At 54.8% G+C, this 22828-nt stretch overlaps 4 protein-coding genes across 4 annotated transcripts; 2 read left to right on the plus strand and 2 right to left on the minus strand.

The window, feature by feature from the left end:
• Positions 1-1069: 1069 nt before the first annotated feature.
• BO82DRAFT_94897 (hybrid sensor histidine kinase/response regulator) lies at positions 1070-5380 on the plus strand. Its single transcript, XM_025641685.1, has 7 exons — positions 1070-1289; positions 1377-2537; positions 2591-3340; positions 3401-4438; positions 4493-4763; positions 4816-4930; positions 4990-5380. Exons 1-7 carry the CDS (start codon positions 1231-1233, stop codon positions 5199-5201), a joined length of 3606 nt encoding a protein of 1201 aa, XP_025491298.1. The 5' UTR covers positions 1070-1230; the 3' UTR covers positions 5202-5380.
• A 710-nt stretch (positions 5381-6090) lies between these two features.
• On the minus strand, positions 6091-10611 carry BO82DRAFT_284811 (uncharacterized protein; the record flags this gene model as incomplete). Its single annotated transcript, XM_025631470.1, has 3 exons — positions 6091-7824; positions 8264-8316; positions 8370-10611. 3 exons carry the CDS (start codon positions 10609-10611, stop codon positions 6091-6093), a joined length of 4029 nt encoding a protein of 1342 aa, XP_025491299.1.
• Positions 10612-10811: 200 nt separating this feature from the next.
• BO82DRAFT_94970 (M20 family metallo-hydrolase) lies at positions 10812-12825 on the plus strand. Its single transcript, XM_025641686.1, has 4 exons — positions 10812-11166; positions 11221-11538; positions 11589-12407; positions 12473-12825. Exons 1-4 carry the CDS (start codon positions 11012-11014, stop codon positions 12540-12542), a joined length of 1362 nt encoding a protein of 453 aa, XP_025491300.1. The 5' UTR covers positions 10812-11011; the 3' UTR covers positions 12543-12825.
• A 271-nt stretch (positions 12826-13096) lies between these two features.
• Positions 13097-22103, minus strand: BO82DRAFT_432745 (glycosyltransferase family 4 protein). The gene is made up of 8 exons (XM_025640813.1): positions 21899-22103; positions 21741-21830; positions 18868-21684; positions 16417-18816; positions 14592-16356; positions 14077-14536; positions 13812-14022; positions 13097-13747 (listed from the first exon to the last, which is right to left on the minus strand). Exons 1-8 carry the CDS (start codon positions 21968-21970, stop codon positions 13109-13111), a joined length of 8454 nt encoding a protein of 2817 aa, XP_025491301.1. The 5' UTR covers positions 21971-22103; the 3' UTR covers positions 13097-13108.
• Between the last annotated feature and the right edge of the window lie 725 nt (positions 22104-22828).

Below are 22828 nucleotides of genomic sequence, written 5' to 3' on the forward strand. Positions count from 1 at the left end.
AGTCAGATGTTGATGCCTGGCCTGGTGGCCTGAGGCCCCCTCAGACCAGCAACTGAAGGCTTGTCGGAGATGACATCATTGTGGCTTGCCGGTGGCTTGCCCGATTAAGGTTCCGCAACACTGACAGTGACTGGAATACCTTACTTGTAGAAGAGGGTGGGAACTTCAGCCTGAGGCATCCGATCAGCTGACCTCGACACTGTACTGAGTACGGAGTACTAGGAGTAGAAAAGTGAGTGCCAGAGAAATGAGCAGACACTGCCAGACACTGCTAGAGCCTACAGAGCTCAGTTGTGGCCTGAGGCTCCCCAGATGACTAGACCTGGATCGAAGCCAAAAAGTGGGTGGTGATTGGCGGGTGCGGCAACCGGGCAAAACCAGGCAAACCAGTAAAATGCGTGCCCAACGGTGAGACTAACGTGACTAACGTGACTTAACGCACGACTAACCTCATCCAGCCACGAGTCCGTTCGCCTCCAACTTCCGACCCGGTCTAGATTTCTCGGCCAGAATGACCTCGCCCAATGAGAGCGCCAATCTCGCCGGGCGGCAGACACAAAACCAAGAGACTGCCAGGGCGGTGACCCAGATTCTGCCGGTGGTCTTCAAACAAGATTCTCTGACACTTTCAAGCTTGAGACTGACTGACTGTGAAAGCTGAGACTGCAACATACAACAGGTTTGAATCTTCTGGTGGCCTCAGGCTCCTTCGCTTACTTCCTGTTCTCTCTCTCTCTCTCGCTCTCTCGCTCTCTCTCTCTCTCTCTCCCTCCGCTACTACCCTCAGAAGCTTTCGCCTCTTTCTTCCATTTGGTTCATTTGGTTCATTTGCATCTTGGTGACCTGACTCAGCTTCTTTGCTTGGTCCACTAGGAACTAGCAACTTATTCTTCATTCTTTCACCCATTCTTTGTAACTTTCTGCCAGGCACTCACTACCTTGGTCGTCTCTATCAACATCAACCTCTTTTCTTTCGGACTACTCCCTCCTCTCCTCTTCTGGTCACGCTTCCTGTCAGCCTTCTGTTGTTGCGGTCCTGTTTCGTCTCTCCCTCTCCCTCTCTCCCTCCTCCCCCCTCGCCCCGCCTCCAATTTCTCATTTTTTATCTTTCGTTGACTTCCAACCCTCTGACTTGATCGGATCGGGGTCATCGCTACACCCTCGCCTCCTCCGCCGCTCGTTTCTCTCCGCCCTTGCGAGGAAGGCGATGTGAAACGGGCTGTGTGCGCGATGGCAGCGTCCTTGCAACACCCGGAGGCCGAGCGAGAGCGCATTCGTGATCTATCCAGGTACCTCCGTTCGCTTGCTCCAATGTACAACCCCTACTATCAACCCAACGTGACTCGCGCTGATCCTCTCGATTCCAACCCGAACAGATACTATTGTACCGTCGATCAACCCGTCCTCCGATTGGTACCCGGCCACAACGCCGATCAACAAGATCCTAACGTTGATATTCCTGAGGACGATGTTCTGCCAGAGGCTCGTCTGTCCTCTGATATAACCCTCACGGCACTGGCTCAGTTGGGCGTATACCGCTTTGGATGCAACCGTTCCTATGTCTCTATTATTGACGGAGTGAACCAGTACATTGTCGCCGAAGCCACCAAATCCATCTCGTTGCGTGACAAGGACAAACACGACCCGGGCGATGGGATCTACCTGGGAGTACGCACACTCGATCTGATTTGGGGCGTCTGCCCTCATTCCATGGCCCTGTTCACCGGCCAAGATGCCTCCAAGATCGTTGATTCCCCCAATCTGACCGCCAATCTATCCCGCTTCATTGTTCGAGATTTCACCAAGGAAGACTTCTACAAGGATCGCCCTTACGTCGTCGGCTGGCCGCACTTTCGTTTCTACGCCGAGGTCCCCATTTACAGCCCCGCTGGCTACGTGCTCGGCTCCTTCTGCATCGTGGACGATCACCCGCGCGATCACTTCGGGGATGCCGATATCGCCACCCTCCGAGAGATCGCCGACGCCATTTCCGGCCATCTGGAGCATGTCCGGATCGCCCACTATCATCGCCGCGCCGAAAGTCTCGTCAAAGGCTTGACGAGCTTTGTCAAGGGTCACTCGGATTTCGACCCGACCGAAGTGCCCCCGGTGACTGTGCCCACTGACTCACCACCCTCCACTACCGATTCCGAAGCGCCGCCTTGGATTGAGACCGACACTTCTCCTGAACCCTCGGAGCCACCGACAGGCCGTCCCTCCACGGCTTCTGAGCTGACTGGGGAGCTAACCTCGCTCTTCTCTGCCGTCACTTGCTCCGAACAAAGTACTGCAACAACCTCGGTCAACCTGGCCACGCGCTCCACGAATGCGGGTGGTGATGATGAGCCGTGTGATACTCGGGACACGATTCTCGGAGCATCCGACCGTTCAGAGTTTCCAGCCGTGTCGGTGCGCCCCCCGACGAGTATCTCGGATAACCTGGCCCGCATTTTTGCTCGAGCCAGTGCCACATTGCGCGACTCGATGGACTTGGATGGTGTGATGTTCTTGGATGCCTCTCGGAGCAATTCTGGAGTGTGAGTATTGATCTTTCGATGGTATGAAATGTGATAGGCTAATGCAGCTACAGCGTCCGTCCAGGTCATTCAGGTTCCTGGGAACCCCTCCCGACAACCGCCAACCCGGAGTTTCTCGCCGATCCGTATCCGAGCCCAGTGGACCTGCCTGGCGTAGGCTCGCTTTCCAAGGCTTCGGAGAGACCCTGCGATGTTCTAGGGGAGTCGCGCCATCCCTTGGCTGCCCCATCTGTCGACCCGAACCCAGTGACTGAGGATCTGTTAAATCGTCTTGTGGCCGCATACCCACATGGTCAGTTTATCAATCTCCACGATGACATCGCCTCTCCCACGCCGTTGACACAATCCAATCCCGTCACGCCCTCGGATGAGTCGTCTGATCCATCCTCCGATGTACAACGGACGAACGTCGCAGCCCTGTGCCATGAATTGAGACAGTGTTTCCCCGACGCATACTGCGTGCTCTTCTACCCGCTATGGGATTGGAACCGCTCGCGCTGGCTGGCTGGAACGCTTGTTTGGACACAAGGCAGTGATCGCGCACTAGACATGGAAGAGCTGCATTATTTTAAGGTCTTCGGCGATTCCATCATATCCGAGGTGGCGCGGGTGGATTGGGCCACCATTCAGCGATCCAAGTCCGCCTTCATCTCCTCGGTGAGCCATGAATTACGGTCCCCATTGCATGGTATCTTAGCTAGTGCGGAGCTGCTGCAAACGAGCCCGCTGGATCCCTCTCAATCGCATTGGATGAGTATGGTCCAGAGCTGCGGCTTGACTCTGCTTGATACATTGAACCATCTGTAAGTGGATTTTAACCTCCCGCACTTGTAACAAATCGAGCACGCTACTAATGACTGCAGCCTTGATTTTGCTAAAATCAACAACTTGACGACTGGAGAAGAGGCCGCGGTTGACAAATCTTCCAACTCGTCGCCGGTCAACCTGATGACCGTTTTCGACCTCGATGATCTGATCGAAGAAGTGACCGATGTGCAGTATACTGGTCAGCGCCTGGGTCGGACAATCAACCCGCTCACCCGACGCCTCATGCATACGCCGTCCAACGCGGCACTCAAGGATGGAGAGCTGACGGTGGTGGTGCGGGTGCAAGACCGACAGGCGTGGACGGTGCAATCCGTAGCCGGGGCTTGGCGGCGTATTGTCATGAATCTCCTTGGAAACTCCCTGAAATGGACCAAGACGGGTTTCATCGAGGTATCACTTTCCAAGGCGCGGCGCAAATCCGATCCCCAGTCGGTCTTTGCCCATCTTACTGTTACCGACACTGGCCGTGGTATCGCCCCCGACTTTTTGAAGCACAAGCTGTTTTCACCGTTTGCGCAGGAAGATACCCTTTCAGAGGGTCTGGGTCTGGGTTTCAGCATCGTTCGGCAATTGGTCTCCTCGCTCGATGGCCACATCAATGTGCGCAGTGAATTGGGTATTGGGACTCAGGTGGATATTTACATCCCTGTGCGTCTATTGGCTTCAGGCAATGGAGGTCCAACACCGGGCGCAGGGCTAGTATCACCACCTGCTGTGCCAGCAGCTCCAATGAGGTTCTCCCTTGTTGGCTTTGACAGCTATCCACATCCTCGAGAGGTGCCGACTGGGATTCTACCAGCCGAAGCCAAGCGCAAGCTGGCAATCCGCAGCTCACTGATCTCGGTGCTACTCAAGCAGCCTGGCTGGACTCTGACCCAGGCCGAGTCGCTAGCCGACGCAAACGGCGAAGTTGTCGTGATCGAGGAGGAAACCCTCAGTAAGGCTATGGCGGCCGGCAATTTACAGCCAACAACGGGCGCTCCAGGCGGGTTCAAATTTTACCTCGTCTTGGACAGCAATCAGGATCTGATACGGGATACTATGGCACCGAACATGATTCGCGTCTCACAACCGTAAGTCCTGGCTGCTATCACCATCAGTTGTAATTCCCACTAACATCCACTCAGGCTCGGACCTCGAAAAATTGACGAAGTGCTCAATCGTATCCTCCTTCTATACTACGAATACATCAAGAACCCGACCCCGTGCCAAACCCCGCTGTCTCCCCCAACGGTGGATCCTACACTTTCCCCTACTCCTGATCTTTTCCAAAGCATGCCACCGGCATCAACAGCACCACTCGATACCCACCAGTCGCCGTCCTCTTCTTCCGTCCCCACCAAACCTCTGAAGGATGTACATGTACTCATTGTGGACGATAATGATATCAACCTTAAGGTGAGTTTGGTCCTCCCTCTTGTGGTTCATTCGATGCTAACCACCGCCGAAGATTCTGTCCACTTTCATTCGCAAGCTAGGCTGCAGCTACGACACGGCCTCCAACGGTCTGATCGCCCTCAATACCTACAAAGACGGCACCCGTCGCCACGATCTTGTCCTCATGGGTTAGTGCCTCCCCCTTTTGCAATCACCAAGCGACAGTTGAGACTGACCAAGCGCACAGATATCTCCATGCCTGTGATGGACGGCATCACTTCAACCGAGCAAATCCGTCAATACGAGAAGCAAATGGGCCTCATCCCCACCCGCATCATCGCGGTCACCGGTCTCGGCTCGGCGGACCAGCAGCAAGAGGCGCTGGCCGCAGGAGTGGACGAGTACCTTGTCAAGCCCGTCTCCCTGAGCGTGCTTAAGAAAGTTATGAAGATTACCTAATCATTGGACATGATACACGATACTAGTATTCCCCTCCCCCCCAAACAAGTCTAGATGTACACGGTCTAGAAAGCATGTTTTCCGCAGTTCCCGGGGATATAAATGGCTGCGTTGGTAGCCTCCGGGACTGATCCGCTTACTTACCTACCCTTGTCACATTATCCTTCCTCTGTAGATAAGTGTGAAACTATATATAAATATGTGTATATAATAAGTAACATTTCAAAATGATGTAACTGAAATCACTGTATAGTGCTTTTATTTTGTGTGAATGATGATCAAAGGACATTCAGGATGGCTATGCGGGACGGGTTCTTGGGTTTTCTTGGAGGGGTTGCGTGAGATCTTTTGTTGTACAGTACACATCATGTATGACTAAAAGTGGTCAAATGAGGCAGATTATGCGGCTCCACGCCGGTATACAAGGTATTTATGCCTAGTGACTGAATGACAAGCCTCATTCCCATTATATATATGTGTACTGTGTATAGATAGGTAGATCATGATGGCAAGGGATAGGCATCAGGCACCGATCATGTAGCTGACGACTATCTACATTCATAGGCTGCGTTGCTTGTGGGCGGCACTTTGTTCAACAGGAGTGTCCAGGGTTTATGTCCGGAAGGATCCTTGTCTAAGTGGTGTCGACTCTATGGAGCAGAGGATTCAGGGCACTGCACTGCTGCTACGCCGGTCGGAGGCACGTGGAGAGTCGGCCATGATCAGGCATCGAGAGTTTCAGAGCTCTAATGACCCACAACGCGCCCATGTCAATGGATGATCCAAGCAATACTGTCCGGCCGTTACACCGCCGACGTATTGGTGACTCCCGCAGAATTCATGGCGCAAGGTTGCGGAGTTTGTCAATTCCAACGAATGAACATAGCCATCACGACCCGGACACTCGCTGAGCCGGCAAGGTAGCATCTCTCAGCATTGCCAGCGATGTAGCATCCAGTCCCCATCCGCCCGTCCACTGACTCAATCGCAGGCCCTTCTTGAAGTGATCCGCCAGATGATCCGCCCGCTCAGTCCAACTCTGCATCTCCGCGTCGCAGAACCCACACCGACTCGTCACAGCGGTGCGAGTGGAGCGACACCCCTGGACCCTCGCTGCAGGCACCTTGGTGCACCGGTGGAACTTCCGGAGATGCTGGATCAGATGGTCTTTGCGCGCGAATGTTCGCTCGCTCGGCGGTCGATCCGCGCAGACGTCGAATTCGTGTGACTCGAGGTGCGCAGGCGAGGGCCGTGGAGTTTCGCAAAACTCACATTCCACGGGCTCTAGATCAACAGGTGTAGTTGTATCAACAGTGCAGAACCACGACTCAAGACAGAGGTGCATACTTGACTCATGGCGGCACCAATCGTGCTTTTTCTTGAAGGATCGAGGGCAAAACGTGCATTGGTATTGATGATCGTCAAGTGAGTGGGTGGATGAGGGCCTGCGTCGAGAATGCTGTCGGCGTCGACGGCTATCAGACAGCGGGAATGGGAAATAATCATCCGAGTTGTGGCTCCAAGCCGCTGAAGATGCCGTGTCAGACGATGCTTGGGATCGCGCACTCTCCAACTGTCCGCTTTCCAAACTCGAGACCGAGTAAGCATGGCCGTCGCCGCGATGGCTCGCCTCCACGCGCTCGCCTCGGCTGAGTTCAGCTCCTGCTGCTGGGGGAAGGTTCGAAGTGGCGATGGCCTTCTCAATGATGGCTTGCGGGACTGGATCTTGGTCGGGAGGAGACTTCTGCCATCGCTCCATAGGTGTCAAAGATGCGTGCCTCGAAATAGGCATGGGGGAACTGCCGCGAGGCGAGGGCGTGGCGGGGTTGGGCCGCGGCGTGCGTAACGCCATCTTCCGGCGTCGGCGGGCATTGGCAAACCAATTTGAGATCTGTCGCTCGGTGAAGCCGGTCTGACTGGCAAACTCGGCGCGTTGTTCATCGGTCGGGTAGGGAAAGTGCTGATAGCGATAGAACCAGTCGCGCAGGATTTTTGCTCCCTTGCGCGAGAAGCGCGGCCTCACTTGTGTCTCAGCCTGAGTAGCATTGTCCGCCTGTCTTGCTGATACTTCTAATCCAGGCTCTGAGGGAGCAAGTCCTCCGTCGTGCTCTTCCGTGAGGCCGTGCAGATGGCCGAAAACTGGGGAGATGGTTTCGAATCCTGCAGCCTGGCGCTTCTCGCCTTGTGCGAGGCTGCACTCTCGATAAAGTGCGACACAGCTGGAACATGACGTGACCGGATTGGGGTTCGCGGAAGTGGTGCGCAGAATTAGACATTGTAGTCGGTGACGTTGGCAGTAGCTGCAGGGCACGGGGGGTCGATAGGCACCGTCCAGCCACTGGGAGACACTAACGAAGCCGTCATCGAGACGGGTTGGATGAATTGGGAGGGAAGGGTCTGCAGCAAGTGGGTAATAAAAGGGCGCGAGTGTGTCGTGCTGCGAGAGATTGTTGGTGGAGAGCACGTCAGGCAAATCACTTGGCTGGGGAGGATAGTCGAGCGATGAGTGATCGATAGGAAGCGTGAAAGACGCTGCATTGTCCGACGGTTGCCATTCTAAAAAGCTACTACTGGTTTCTGGTGAAGGAGCGAGGTTCCAGGACGATGCGCCTGAGCCAGGGGACTGATCAAGAAACTGGTTGGTCTCATCGAGAAGATTCTCGAAGGATGGGGACAGAAGCTGGTCATCAAACGGGAAAAAATCGTCCATCGCAGAGCGGCAGCCAAGCAGATGAGATTACATCCAGGATAGTATAGTAGTAGTCTCGATCGTTAGGAACGAGACGCGACGAAGTTGAAAGTGGATCAATTGCAGAAGAGAGGAAGGAAAGAGAGAGAGAGAGAGAGAAAGTGGGTGGCAGTCATCAACGCCGAGCGGCAGATTAAGGCGGTGGTATGCTCACCGCCTGTCGTACCTGGCTAGATATACCCCACCCAAACTGCCCCGCCGTTGCCCCCACTATGTTGAGCTGACTAATTAATGCACGGGGTCTGGCACGCTCTTCATGCCTCAGGCACCAGATCAGAGTCGACTATCTATCTATCATCTCCAACACAGACACTTTATCTTCACAACACACAACATGCGAGAGCATCAACATGCATGGCAGCTTCCCTCAGTCCTAAGTGATCTATGATACATTCAAGCTCATTGGCAGAATTCTCTACTCAACTTCTCAAGCATCTCAGTCAGTTGTCGTGCACTGTTCACCTCTACCCATTCTTCTTTGGCATGCAATCCCTCGCCCACCGGTCCCAAGACAATGCTGGGAATTCCCGCTTGTGTCAGAAGAGCAGCATCGCACCAAAACGGCACACTGACCACTGGGACAGGTTCTTCGAGAACCTCCTTGCTGATCTCAACCACCTGCTGCACCAGGGGGTGACTCTCAGGGAGGTACTGGCACGGGCGCGAGAAAGTGATGCGAGGCTCGCTGAACTGGAACTCGGAATCCTGCGTTTTGATCCGAGTAAGCAGGTCTCGCAGTTCATTCAGAATGATCTCCTCTGTCTGTGCGGGCACAGTTCGGAACTCGACGGTCAATGTACAGCTGGCAGGATACGAGGATACCTCATCCCCACCGTTGATGACTCCACAGTGAAGCGATGCCTGACCAAGCACCTCGTCAACCGGCAATTGCTGCTGATACTGCTTCAAGGCTTGCAGCAACAACCCCATGTTCATAATCGCATCAACACCGGCCGCAGGGTTCGAGCCATGCGCTGCGCGTCCTTGCACTTCCAACTCTACCCACACAAATCCCTTGTGAGCATGTGCTAGCCTTAAATTAGTGGGCTCCAGCACCACCGCCCCGTCGGCTCTCCATCCAGCTTCGATCACATCCATCGTGCCTTGCGAGGCATCCTCCTCATCCGCCACAGCAGTGACGATCACATCTCCGGCAAGCCTTGACCGCTGGGCGCTCGCCAATGCAGCCAGTCCTGCGGCGACTCCGGCTTTCATGTCAAGCGTCCCTCGACCGAAGATCGCCTGTTTGCCATCCTTCTCCCCGAGATGTCCACTCAGTCCGTTTCCTTCATACGTGCTCAAGGTCACGGTATCCACGTGGCCGTTGAACATCAACGATTTCCCACCTCCAGTTCCCCTGACGATGCCGACCACGGAAGGACGGCCTGGCTTGGTTTCCACGCGATGATGCTCGATGCCACGGTGCGCAAACCACGCCGACAGGTAGTTGACTACATCTGTCTCGCCCGCTCCCTTGGCCTTGGACAATGTTGGGTTGGAGGAGTCAATCCGTGTAAGGGTCTGGGTCAAGACAATCGGGTCATCTGACGAGACATCTTCAGGGACTTGGTAGGGACGATGACCCTCAGTGCTCAGCAGTACAATCACCGAGTCCGAGGAAAAGTACGCAGAGGAATCGTGCTCTGCTTTGAGGCGCCGAATGGCTGCTAAACTAGCCGCACCGCACGGACCCGAGTCTACTCCGTTTGACGCAAGGTACTGAACGGCGCGATGGCTCTCATAATCCGAGATTGTGACACTGGCGTCGACAAGCTTCTGGAGAACCGGCCAGGCGGCGGAGGACACAGTGCCGCAATTCATGCCGGCCATGATACTGGGACTAGTGACGATCGAGGTCGACTCTCCTGTTATAAGGCTCAGGTTCAGACAAGCAGCGGTATCTGGCTCGACAGCCACAAAAGTCGCCGGGCTTGTGCGCGACTTGGAATAAATCGCGACCGCTTGAGCCAACGATCCGACTCCCGCAGGTGACACAACAAGAGTATTCTGCTGACCCAGCGCTTGTAGCTGCACATCCACCTCGTGCATCAACGTGGAGTAGCCTTCTACAATCCAGGATGGGATTTCCTCATAGCCATCAAAAGCCGTGTCTTGTACTAGGATTGCATTTTTTGTCGCTTGAGATGCCTTGGCGGCCTCCAGCACGGCATAGTCATAGTCCCCATTGGCAACGATGACATCCGCGCCCTCCGACCGGATCATCTCCTGGGTGTACGCAACCATCGTGCGAGGGACATAGATGCGCGCCTGTAGAGATAGTTGACGGGCCACCCAAGCCACTGCGCGACCGTGATTTCCCTCCGTGGCGGCCATTAATGTGAAAGGCTCACCCGCCCGGATGCGCTCCGTGAGGGTTTCTAAGGACGTCTCAAGGGGCAGGTCCAAGAGCGCCAGAAGCGCCCGGTAAATGGCCCATGAGGCTCCCAATACTTTGAAGGATGGTAGGCCATAACGATTGTTTTCTTGTTTGACATACACCGCACGGACGCCGAGTTCCTGCGCGACTTCGGGCAAAGGCACTAGAGGACTGGCCTGATATCCGGGGAACTGCTCATGAAAAGTGCGGACTTGGGCCACGGGAGGCGACACTATTGTCGAAGGAGCAGAGCTGATGTAGATGGATCGCCGTTGAGGAGTCATGATGATAAAGTGCAGTTCAGTTGCAAGGGTTCGTGGGTTCGTTCGGGCTTGATCCGAGGCGGCGGTTATTGGCTTCTAATAAATGCTTCGGCGCGCCTTTTGACGACATGTTTCCTCGGCGTTGAACCCTTCGGCTCCATTGGAAAAGAGGCCACTCTCATTTAGATTTTTTTTTCTTCTCCTCGTTCCTCTCGATCTCCACAAGTTGTGTGGGTATGTGCAGGAGAAGCGGATTGTCGCAAGAAGGCGCAGGTCGCGGGAGGGCGCAATTGTTCCACGGTCGGCGATCGGCTTACAGTATTTGAAGCCATCCTGCCTCCACCAACTCACTATCTCACTAGCCATTGGCGGCGCAGTGAAGTTGAAACCCCATACGACGTCGTTCCTTTCCACCACGATCATGTTCAAACCCTCAATTTCTCGTGGGTTGACCGCGACGAGCTTCCGGCGGCAGCTGTCATCGCACGCCGGATCCGGCTTGAAAATCAATCCCAACCGCCTGCTGGAAACTCTCCATCACACCTGTCAATGGGGCGCAGCCCATCGATATGGCGAGTGAGTATGATCTCAATCTCGCAATGGACACCCAAAGCCTGACCCTGATTACAGCGGACCAACGGAAACCGGCATGAACCGACTATGCCTGACAGATGACGATGCTCGAGTCCGCCGGTGGCTGCTGGATGAAGCCGAGAAGCTGGACTGCATCGTCACGATCGACCAGATGGGCAACATGTTCGCGCGACAACGCGGGTCTCTCAACTCCCCGGCTCCCATGACGGCAATGGGCAGTCACCTCGACACGCAACCGCGCGGGGGCCGGTACGATGGCATTCTGGGCGTCATCGCCGCATTAGAAGTGCTGCGCACGATGAAAGACCAGGGCTACCGAACACAATTCGATGTCGGACTGGTGAACTGGACCAAGTGAGTACAGCAAATCACAAGGGGAATACCCTCTCTCTGACGCATGACAGCGAGGAGGGGGCCCGGTTCCCGAAATCCATGTGCTCCTCCGGCGTCTGGGCCGGCGAGATCCCCGTCGAGAGCGCCTGGAAACTCGCAGATATCTTCGACCCATCCGTGACACTGCACTCCGAACTGGAGCGCCATGGCTTCCTGGGCGACACCCCCTGCTCGCCCACAGGCTACCCACTAGGGGCACACTTCGAGCTGCACATCGAACAGGGCCCCATCCTGGAGGAAGCCAGCCGGAAGATCGGAGCCGTCACCGGAGCACAGGGATACCGGTGGCTGACGATCAAGGTGGCCGGCCGCGACGCACACACGGGCACGACGCCGCTCAGTGCGCGGCGCGACCCGCTCCTCGCGGCCGCGAAGATGATCGCCGCGTCGAACGCCGTGGCCAAGCGACACGGGGCGCTGGCATCGACGGGGGTGCTGAAGTTGCCGCCGACCTCGTCCACGAACACCGTCGCCGCGGAGGTGACCTTCACGCTGGACATCCGGCACCCGCGCGACCACGTCGTGCATGCCGTGCAGGACGAATGTCTGGACGCCTTCAACGAGCTCGCGCGCGAGGACGGCAAGGGCGTGTCCTTCGAGTGGACGCTGGATACCGATTCGCCCGCCGTGCAGTTCGATGCCCACTGTCTGACGGCCGTCAAGGAGGCGGCGACGCAGCTCGTCGGCGCCGACGGCTGGCTGGAGATCACCAGTGGCGCGGGCCATGACAGCGTCTACACGAGCCGACACTGCCCCACGGCGATGATCTTCGTACCTTGTAAGGAGGGTGTCAGCCACCATCCGGAGGAGTACTGCAAGCCCGAGGACTGGTAAGTGCCGGTTGCTGAGAATTTTCTATGTTTCGGTCAATTCGGACTCGACTGATATCCTATAGTGTCCTTGGAACGCAAACGCTGCTGGAGTCAGTGGTGAACTATGATCGCATGAGGCACAAGCTCAATTAGACCACACTCATGCCAGATGACTGAAAAGAGTCACTCACCACCCACATTGGGTGGGTAGTCAAGCTACGCCGCTCATGACCATCGCAGGCTTGAAAATCAATCGATCAGCCCGTCGGATTCTGTCACGCAACTCGGAACGAGGCCATGCAGTATCTGCCATCCAGCCCTCGTATCGGCCGATCGAGTAGGCAGAACGAAAACGAGCAAGAGACAGTGCCCGGCGAATTGATATGCGATCGTGTAAAATACATGAACAACTAGATACTCGCCCCTACAAAGCTCAAATTTCCACCGATGGCGTAATCACCGACTCTGCCCCCGCTTTCAAGTCTCCAGCCGTACTTCAGAATAACGTGGTCAATACAAGGCAAGAGAGCTAGGTTCTCGTCACGAGGGATCCTGTTAGATACCCAATCGGAAATTATGATTATGCTAATTAAGACCAGAACCGTATAGATGGTCCGTATTTACAAATCTCCAAAACTACCTAAACCAAGCGCAATCATGGAATCCATCCGTCGTGATGCAATGTGACGCAAACAATGTAACGCAAAAAAAAAAACCACCTAAGCGAGGGACTGCGTGCTAGTCGAACTGAACCTCTCAAAGCGCTTGCCGCGAGTCCGGCGGGAACCGCCCATCCACGGAGGCATGGGCGGCAGCAGGGCATCCCCGACCTGCTCGACGGTCACTCGGCCCTTGGTGTCCTTGAAGAACCCACTGGACGAGCCACTCATCGAGGCCGGGCCGTGGGCGAAGTAGCTGAGACTCTGGTACTTGCCCAGCCACAGCATCTGCTCGTGTTCGCGCAGGTATCGATGGCTGGAGAAGCTGGCCAGGACGTTGTCGCGGCCCTGCATACCGAACTTGCGGCGCTCCTCCTGCTTGGCGTACATGCGCTTCGAGATCTCCTGCACTTCCTCAGGGGATGGGCGCAGACCCAGCGTCGGGGGAACAAAGCCCTCCGGGTCTCCGGCGAACTGACTCCACTCGCCGAGCAGGGCCATTACGCGGATCTGGGCGGACGCCAGAGAGAAGGCGTCGTTCGGGGGGACGACCTCGCTGAATCGTTTGCCGGTCTCGCGGTTGACGACCACACAAAATGACGCGCCGACGTCGGTACACACCACGGGCGCTCCGGTCAAGGCGGCCTCACCCATGGCGAGCGGTAGACCTTCCGAGGTCGACGAGTTCATAAACAGCCACTGGAATGAACGATTAGTGACATTCTTTGGGAGGTCAAAGGCTTTCGCGATGGAAAATACTCACAGCATCCTGTAGCACCACATCTGGCTTGCCCAGACCCTTCAACACGACGTGGTCGCGCAGGGACTTCGATGCAATGACTTCTTGACATTCAGAGGCGTAACCGGGCGCACGCTCCATATCTCCGTAGATATGCAGGCGATAGTCCTTGAAGCCCCATTGGTTGACAATCAAGTCCGTTGCCATGATGGCCGTCTTGATATCCTTGACGTAACTGCATGGCGCGTTAGCATGATCCTAATGCCATATGCGTGCAGCGAAGACTTACCGAATATGCGACAACATGACGACGGTGGGTGTCTCCGTCTTGATCTTCTCGATCGGCTTGTATCGCTCCATGTTCGTGATACCGTTGACCACCGGATCGATCTTGCGTGCAAATGCCCGGCGATGCTCCAGGACACCCTCACACGTTCCCAACTCAACCTCCCATCCGGGGTTGAAGTACTCCGCACACGGGAGGACAACGTCCGCATGATGCTCGATGAGAACGCAGGACAGATGACCGAGGGAGATGAGGGTGGAATTGACAAAGGTAGAGTCGAAGGACACAGCCGCAGAAAGGAAGGTAGTCATCTCACGAAAACTGACGCAGTGATCCCAGACGTGAAGTGCGCACTTGCGCTTGACCTTGCAGAGCACACCGTAGTTGGCACCCGTGAAATGGTGCGATGCTTGGAACACGTCCGGAATCCGGTCGGGGACAGGGACGGAGAAGATGAAAAGATCTGAGAAGACGAGTTAGTCATTTGTGTGTTTGAGGACAACCAGAAGATTACTTACAGCGATGCCACATGTCGAGGGCTGTATCGAGCTGCTGTAGAGTCGGCAGCTCGGCATGCCACCATTGAGAGACAGGAATAGCACCGTCCATTTCCTCAGTCAGCCAAAGCTCACGCCAAGCGCGCTTGACAGTGTCACTCATCCAAACATCGTTCCAGTTGCGCGAGGACTCAAAGTACGTGTTCAGGTCGACCAAGGCTTTCGTGGCTTCTTCAACATGTGCACGCGTCTTGTTGATTGACCGAGCACAACGAACCAGGCTGGCTAGAATAGGAATAAAGTTCCGCTCGATGTCCGCAACCTTGGTGTCATGGATCTTCTGGACCACTTCTGAATCGAGGTAGTTCTGGAACATGCCATGCGTCGGGTTCAGGAAGTCAAGACCCCATTGCGGCAAGACCGTCAGTGATTGCACGTTTCGCTCGATCTGGAACCGCGGCACACCAAAGTCGTTGGCGGCTTCGGCCAGAATGTGCCAGCGGATTCCCTTCAGGTCGTTGACCATATCTCGCCTGCAGGCGGAAACACCACCGGGCTCGTTGGGCCACGTGCCGGTATCCATGGCGAGAACATGAAGCTCCGTGTCCGTGTCCTGCATCTGCGTCGACAGAGTTCGGGTGTTGATACGAGATTCTCCGCCCACGCCGAAACTCGACAAATCCGCAATCTTGAAGGCGATGGGCGTCCACGAGCTGATCTCCGGGTCAATATCGACACGCGCCAGCACCGTATCGGCTCGTGCCTCAAGGTAGTCACCGGCCACTTCCAGCCGACCCCAGTCACGGTTGCGCCAATAGGGCTTGAGGACACGATCAGCACGTAACAAAATCTCATCCAGCCAACGCGCGGTGATAGCATCGAATTCTTTGCTCGCTTTCCATGATTTCCAGAGATGCGTACGAGCGCGAGAGGTAGGAATGGGATACTTCTTGACATTGGTTCCGAGCAGGCGTGAGGCGAAGTTCACCTTCACGGAGGAGAAGGAGAGAAGCGGGTTGTCGTCCACGAAGCTGCACTTGGTAGGTTTCTCCAAGACATGGAACCAATCTTCTTGAATCATGGCCGGGGTGACAACGTCCTCCCCGTTCATCGTTGTGGCAATTATCGGGTGGAACTTGTGATCATAAGTCCATGTAGCCCGATGCTTGTCGTCGCCTTGGACGTAGGTGGCATCGGTCACGCGAGGATACGGAATCCACTTATCCAGCCGTTCCGGACGATTGGGAGGCGGCATACACCAAGCAACCTTGATCTTCATGTGCGGCAACTCATACTCGGCGCGTAGAAGTTCGTCGTCGAATTTCGCTCCCTTGCGGTAGTAGAACTTGAACTCCATCGGGTTGACACCACGCATGGCCGATCCGGATGTGATATATCCACGCTTGTCGTATTGGACGATCTGGCCTTCCAATTTACCTTGGGTACACTGCCGTTGGATGGGCAACTTGGAACGTGACTTAGATCCATCCTGAGCGTACTCGTATTTGAATTCGTTGATCAGGTCCTGACCACGGTACTCTTGTCTTCCCAGAAGCAATAGCTTGGCGTTGTACTCGTTGATGGCAACCAGGCTCTTGTAATCACTAGGCTCTTGGTCGTGCTTTCCGGTGTATTGATAGAGTTTGAACGTGCCGTCGGATTCGGTTCGGAAGAAGCCTGTAGAGATGCCGCTGAGGCCTTCCATTTCCACCCGATTGTGATAGATCACGGTCTTCCAACCTTGCATGTTTCGATACAGGGTGGAGACCTTATCGCGACCGTGCACCTACTGAATGTTAGCATCACAACAGAACCCCCATGTTGGACAAGATGAGATCTGTCTTACCAGGACGAGTGGAATGATGATGCGCTGCAGCATCTTACAGAACTGCCACACAGCAGTGAGAATGACAGTTACCGGCCAGGAGAAGAAGAGGGGCTGTCCTCGAAGCATGAAATCAAGCTCTCGTTGGTACTCGGGATCAGCAACCAAAGCGATAACCATGAACTTGATGCATGCGTTCCAGATTTGCTTTGTCCGCGCAAGTGACATACGGAAAGCCTCGCCCATCCCCACGCTGGAATTTTCTGCATTCAATGCAAGGATGTCCCGGATGGGCCTGTCGTATCTGTTGCTGAGGAAGCCTTCTTGCTCAAGACCGCGGTGCTGAGCCTCCAACGTCTTTGCATATTTCTTGACAGAGGTTGTCACTGTGACACCCAGGTTCCAACGGGCAAGATACTCTTCAATTCTGAGAGAATCTCCAGCAGACGCTCTGGACTCGAGCCAGTCGAGCTGCTGGGACGAAACGCGACAAGGCTCACCTAAGCACCTGCGAAGCAGGAACGATCGAGCGAACTGAGGCAAAAGGTCCCATTCGATATCACAGTCAACGCCAAGCAGCAAGTGACGGAGGATTGTCTTGGAAGAGTAGTTCAGCACGCGAGTTCGTTCCACGGAACTATTCTCTAGCTGACGCTTGACACCTTCGGGGAGACCCAGTTCGTGGCCAGCGTGCCCATGTACAGCGAGAAGCTCAGCAAACATTGCATGGTCGTGAGACATACCGAGACGGAACTCGGCAGTCATCTGAACGATAGCCTCCGCAACAGCCTGACAGTTACGTCTAATGTCCGAGACCCAGTCGTAGCCGACAAGGTCGGGACCGACAACAACATAGATGTGAAGACGCTCGCCAGTACGACGACAGACAACACGAACCTTCTGCTCAGGCTGAATTAAATGGGCAGCCGAAACTAGCTCCACTGTAGTCTCGCCGCTCTGCCAAAGCTGTGCTGCGCGGTTGGTAATATGTGTCGCAGCGGGAAATGCAGCCCGGATGAGATCGGCTTTAGGTTCATCAGAGCGAAGAATCTGCATGACCTCTACGCCTGGATGAGTTGAGGGATCAAGCTTGTACCGGAACTCGTCTGAAAGTAGGGTAATGTTGTCAAACATTTGGGAGAGTGTGGACTGCGACAGGTCAGGGTAGGGTTCGAGCGAGCTGAAGCCGTGGGTGGTTGAAGTGTCCTTGATCTTGAGGACATTCTTCTCCTCGGGAGAACTCTTGAACAGCGACAAGCCAATATCAGCTTTGTAGAGCGTGTAGAACGCACAGGCCCAGGTTCCACTGCCCAAGCCAATAACACTGCTATATTGAAAAGCAGGGAGGACCTCGTGAAGGATGATGCCAACGACTAGACCGATCAGGGCGCTAATAGCCAGTCCCCGGGCTACATGGGGTCCGCTAAAGATCCGGTTGTATTGGTACCAGAGAAGACCACTGTAGCAGCCAACATAGGCCAGGAACATGATGACCGAGATCTTGGCCGTTTCAAATGTCCACATAATGGCCAGCGTAATCGCCACACCCCAAATGTGCAGAAAGAAAAATTTCATCAAGTTCTTCCAGTACAACCTCCGACGTGCGTTAGCATCTGTGAGGGACACCTCACGTAGACCAGCGAGCGAAGAGACAGGCTGAGGCGTGCGCTTGGTGACCGAGATCCACAGAGGTTGAGAGACGGCGTCCAGGATGACTGCACCTAGCAAATAGTAGCCGAGCGCAAAACCAACGGTGAGTCGATACGTGGCGCTGTTCGCTGCGGACAATCCCACGATGGATTCCCCCGTCAGGAGAGCACTCCACTTGTCGGAAAGGGCAACCACAAAGTACAGGATACCACACCAGACGTCCGCACCTGTATGACGCCAGTGTAGAAAGGCGCTATGGAGCTTGAGACCTTTCTGCATCTCGCCCATAGTGTCTACTGCGGCTCTCAGTTGCAGGTTCCATGTTGGGCTGTAGGGCAGAGGCATCTTCGTCCGCGAGTAGCGGCAGTACCAGCCCAGAAGAAAGACAGTCGCTGAGTAGCCGCCAGCAAGTCTTGCGACAAATGGATCTGCTGTCTTCCGAGTCCAGAAGTGGCGGTGTCGCTCTTTCTTAACACGAGCATATAAAGACTGACGTGCATCCGATCCGAAATCTCTGACCTTCTCGTTTTGACTCTCGCTAGGAGGGACGCATTTCTGCAAGTACCATTCCACGATTTGCGTGTCGGTCACTGTGGGAATGTTGAGATACCAGCTGTTCCATTCACCCATGATGCGCCGCGCGCCAACCAGCAACGAGCCCAGGAACAGGAAAAGGAAACAGAGGTAGATGACCGAATCGCGATGCACCCACAAAGTGACGATGGGCGAAACGAAGAGAATCGGAATACACGTCATGATCACAGTTCGTCCCTGGAAAGGTTAGGTACAGTTGTCTTCATTCTCGGCTTGATGAGAACTTACCGATTGAAAGGAATAGCCTGGAAGCTGGTAAACTGAGAGCGCAGAAAGAGTCATAAGGTACGTGGACAGCATGACGAAGTATAAGAAGAACAGAATTCCGGCTGCACCTCCCTTGACCACACCTACAACGATAAGTGCGATGATGCCTCCAACCAGAGCAACCGCAAGACCAGCAACAAACCGGGTCAAGACGAACATGCTCATGGCAGGGAAGGCCATAGCGTACAGATAGTAGCTACCGCCAGAGCTGATCCAACTGCCGAAGCCACCACAGACCAGCAGGGCGCACATCAGGGCGGTGGTGGCCAGCGTCTTGTCTACATCGCTCATGTATGTGGTGAGGTAAAGACCACGGCCGACAGTGGTGAGCATTGTGACATCAATGAGCGCTGGAACGGCAAAGATACCCAAGAACGTGAACCTATAATGCCAGGGAATATTGTTTCGGTCGCCTTTGGGATCAAGATCCACATTCATGGAAGCGTATGCTGTGGGAAGTTCTGTGAAACCTTCCTCCCGTTGGGGCGGTTGGTACTTGTGATAATATGCCCGGTACCATTTCCAGATGATCTTTCCAAGTCGCTTGGGCGTCGTGTCGAAGTACATGTCCGTGCGCGCACCACAGGCATACATCTCGGTAAAACACGAGGCCTGTACTGCATCCTGGTTCGGCAGGGGATTCCGGTCCAGAACTTCCAAGTAGATTTCATTCAATGCGAGGCGACGGAATGCGCAGAAGATACAAAGGGCGAAGAAGTCCGCACTCGCATCAATACGACCTTTTTGGAGGGTGGTCTGCGCCACATCCTGAAGCCTTGCTAGGATCTCCGCCTCATTGTCGACCAAAACTCCAGGCAACCGAGCATCGATCTCCAAGAACAGTGCTGTGGCAACCTCAGGATCCAAGGACCAGCATCCTTGCTCCTGGTACCATGCCAACCGAGAGGCGACGAGGTCTGCGGCAGAAATCTCCTCATCGAGATACGCGCTGGAGGTCAAGGCGCGGCGTTGAGCGTGCGAAGGAGCGTCCACGAGCTGGTACTCACTACAGGCCCGCAGCCTTGCGCAGAGCATGGAAGAGCCACTGCACTCAGATGCGGCCAAGCGCCGATGCCATGCAAGATTTTCGGCGGGTGTGAGCTGTTCGATGTCATCAACCCACCGTTGAGGCATATTCCACTCCTTGGACAGAGACTGATTCTGAGCGGCTAAGACCAGTTCCATGATCAAACATTGAGTGCGGCTGAATCCGCGACCGGAGAGATAGGCGTGTAAAATGGTTCCAGTGCGGTCCAGCGTCTTGCCGTTGATGTACAGGTTCAGCATACCAATGTGGGGATCGAGGTCGAGTAAACCCCAGACTTGAGTGCCCAAACGCGTGCGGAAGCCCGAGTGCAGGCCAACGTAAACTCGAAGGCGGTCATTGTCGTCGCCTTTGCTCACATTCAGAAGATCGACCAGCTCTTTCGTGGCTGCGATGGCATCGGAGAGGTCGGGATAGGCGTCCTGTGCCTTCTGGAGAGTACGGATGGATGCAGCGAATCCCCGAAGCTGTTCTGGCTTGAGGCGTTCGAGCAGGTCCAAGTCTCGCAGATGGCGCTGCGTTTCGAGGACATCGGTGATGTTCTGTGAGGTACAGTCCAAGCCGAGATGAAAACATCCAAGTTCAGAGTAAGTGGCGCCATCGGGGGAGAACGACAGAGGATCGATCTGAGAATTTTCGTCTGAAACCTTGCATTCGAGACCGTTGACCGACAAGCCAGGACTTTGCAGAGCAAGACTGGTAGTGGAGGGGGGCTGTAGAGACAGTTTGGCGTTGAGGTTGGGAATGAAGGAATCGAGCGCGTCGAAGAGAGGAGATGCCGTTCCAGACGATGTGGGGGAGCTGGAGATGGAGTTGTTGTTGCGCCACACGTCATGTGCCTCGAGGACCTCGCCGCGCTTCAGCCACATCATGGCGCCCAGAGGTTCATGCAGAACCGTTTCAGCCGCGGCGATCTCGGCGTTGGTCAATCCTGCCCGAGGTCCGATGTAGATCATGGCACTGTTGTAGTTGCACCACTTGAAGGTGCGCCCAATGACATGGTGCGACACCGTCACTCCATCATCGACACTGTCCCACATGGCCAGAGTCGAATCTCCCCGAGCCTTTTGCGCGGCCACCACCCGCATCGCAGCCCGCATCTCCGCCATCTGGAAATAGTTGCGTCGGTCGCCGTCCGGCAAGATGGTTCCGTTGCGATAGACAACTCCGCGCACCTGCTGCATGTTGATCTCGCGGCATTGCTTCTCCCCTAGGTAATCTGGCGGGGCCAGCTCGAGCCAGACGTCTAGTCCAAGGTCATTGATGTACTTGATGAGCTCGTTCAGAACGACGGGCTGGAAGTGGGCGTGGAACTCGGCTAGGAGCACCCCATGGAAAGGAGCAGTGGATCCCGGTTGGCGCTGGAATTTCGTTGTCAGGGTCTGGACCACCGTGGTCAGAGCTTGGATGACCTCGTCATTACTGCGACTCGCATCCGATTGCACCAGGCTTTGTACTTCGAGCCGGCCGAGAACGTGGGGAGAGGTGCAATGGCCAGTGAGGGCATTCGCGACTCCCGGTTGCAGGGGATCGACGACAAGAACATCCCATTGCGACAGCAGTTGCGCCTCCGCTGGAGTAGGTGGATTCGAGAAGTCTCCCAGGAACACACCGAAAGATTTGAGGTCGCGTTTGGCCGATTTCTCGGACAAGGGCGAGGAAGACTTTCCCCTCTTCAGCTGATCGAAGTATCGTACAATGGCACTAGGTACCTCGGAGAGTTGATGACGTTTCTGAGAAAAAAGATGAGCAGTGTATTAGGATTAGGAGATAACAAAGAAGCACATACCCGCCAAACTCCATGGAGCTTTATCACAATGTAACCCAGAATAAAGAGCGAACCAAGAACGATCGTGGCTAGTAAGCAGAATGCGAGGACCTGCGCATACACGGTTGGTTAGGGAAGAGATTCCAGGGCTCGTCGCGACCATCCCAGCAACAACGCACCTTATCCCACCAGGTCGAGGTCATGCGATTCCATCCTACGGCATCGAGGCCCAGGTACTCGGGACCTGCCATGGTGATAGGGACAGCGTCAAGTGCCTAACATAAACCCTTTCCTCACCACAAGGGGGCACCGTCGACTATTATCTGCGGCAACTCAAGTTGGAGGCCGATTAAAACGAATGTAACGACTACAGCCCACGTATCCCACTCGCGAGGTACCAGGGGGAGGAGTGTCAGCCTCTCTAATACTTTTAATTTACCCTATTTATAGCAGGTACAGGACATGGCTCTCTATCTATGGCGGCGGCGTGCCCGCAACGAGAAGGATCTAAAGGCTGGCTTGTTTGAATGAATGAATGTAAGCTGTAGCGTACTGTAACATTGTCTGGATCCTATTCTTTTTTTAGGGTATATTTGATGGGTATTTTCCCTGATTTGAATTATGAATATTATTATTATTATTATTATTATTATCTTGGAGTGAGATCCAATTTGCTACTGCATTTGGTTCGGGAGACCCAGTTATTTTCTTCCCAGGAGGTGCTGCCAACAAATCTCCTCCAGCGCCAGACTACTTACTAGTGGCTCCAACAGAACGCTAACAATAAGTGGGCTGCATGTCTGACTCGACCACAATTACGGGTCTCTTATCATCTTTCTTGCGTTCCGGTGTCACGTCTTTGAACCTAAGAATACTAGCCACTGCGATCAAGCGATGGCGATGGGATGTCTCAGTCAAGTGCTTGGATGCCATGGCCGCCAATGCCAGCGCCGCACAGGTAACGCCGAGAACCATCGCATTCTCGTCTACAAAGAGATTTCTTCCGCCATTTCGAGGTCGGAAGCTAGGCTAGTCCTCTCACGCACTGGGCTGGATTAGGATTTCACCATTTTTATAACCTTCGCAGTGTGCCATCTCTCCCACAAGTC

The sequence above is a fragment of the Aspergillus uvarum genome, assembly GCF_003184745.1.
Source record: "Aspergillus uvarum CBS 121591 unplaced genomic scaffold BO82scaffold_31, whole genome shotgun sequence".
NCBI lineage: Eukaryota > Fungi > Ascomycota > Eurotiomycetes > Eurotiales > Aspergillaceae > Aspergillus > Aspergillus uvarum.

Excerpts from the sequence above, each read along its gene's own strand:
- BO82DRAFT_94897 (XM_025641685.1), top strand. The coding sequence starts at position 1,231 with ATGGCAGCGTCCTTGCAACACCCGGAGGCCGAGCGAGAGCGCATTCGT. Across the intron at positions 1,290-1,376 it reads CGCATTCGTGATCTATCCAG|ATACTATTGTACCGTCGATC; the intron begins GTACCTCCGTTC and ends CAACCCGAACAG. Across the intron at positions 4,764-4,815 it reads ATAATGATATCAACCTTAAG|ATTCTGTCCACTTTCATTCG; the intron begins GTGAGTTTGGTC and ends CCACCGCCGAAG.
- BO82DRAFT_94970 (XM_025641686.1), top strand. The coding sequence starts at position 11,012 with ATGTTCAAACCCTCAATTTCTCGTGGGTTGACCGCGACGAGCTTCCGG. Across the intron at positions 11,539-11,588 it reads GGACTGGTGAACTGGACCAA|CGAGGAGGGGGCCCGGTTCC; the intron begins GTGAGTACAGCA and ends GACGCATGACAG. Across the intron at positions 12,408-12,472 it reads TACTGCAAGCCCGAGGACTG|TGTCCTTGGAACGCAAACGC; the intron begins GTAAGTGCCGGT and ends GATATCCTATAG.
- BO82DRAFT_432745 (XM_025640813.1), bottom strand. The coding sequence starts at position 21,970 with ATGGCAGGTCCCGAGTACCTGGGCCTCGATGCCGTAGGATGGAATCGC. Across the intron at positions 21,831-21,898 it reads CCTCGACCTGGTGGGATAAG|GTCCTCGCATTCTGCTTACT; the intron begins GTGCGTTGTTGC and ends GTGTATGCGCAG. Across the intron at positions 14,537-14,591 it reads CCTCGACATGTGGCATCGCT|ATCTTTTCATCTTCTCCGTC; the intron begins GTAAGTAATCTT and ends TCGTCTTCTCAG.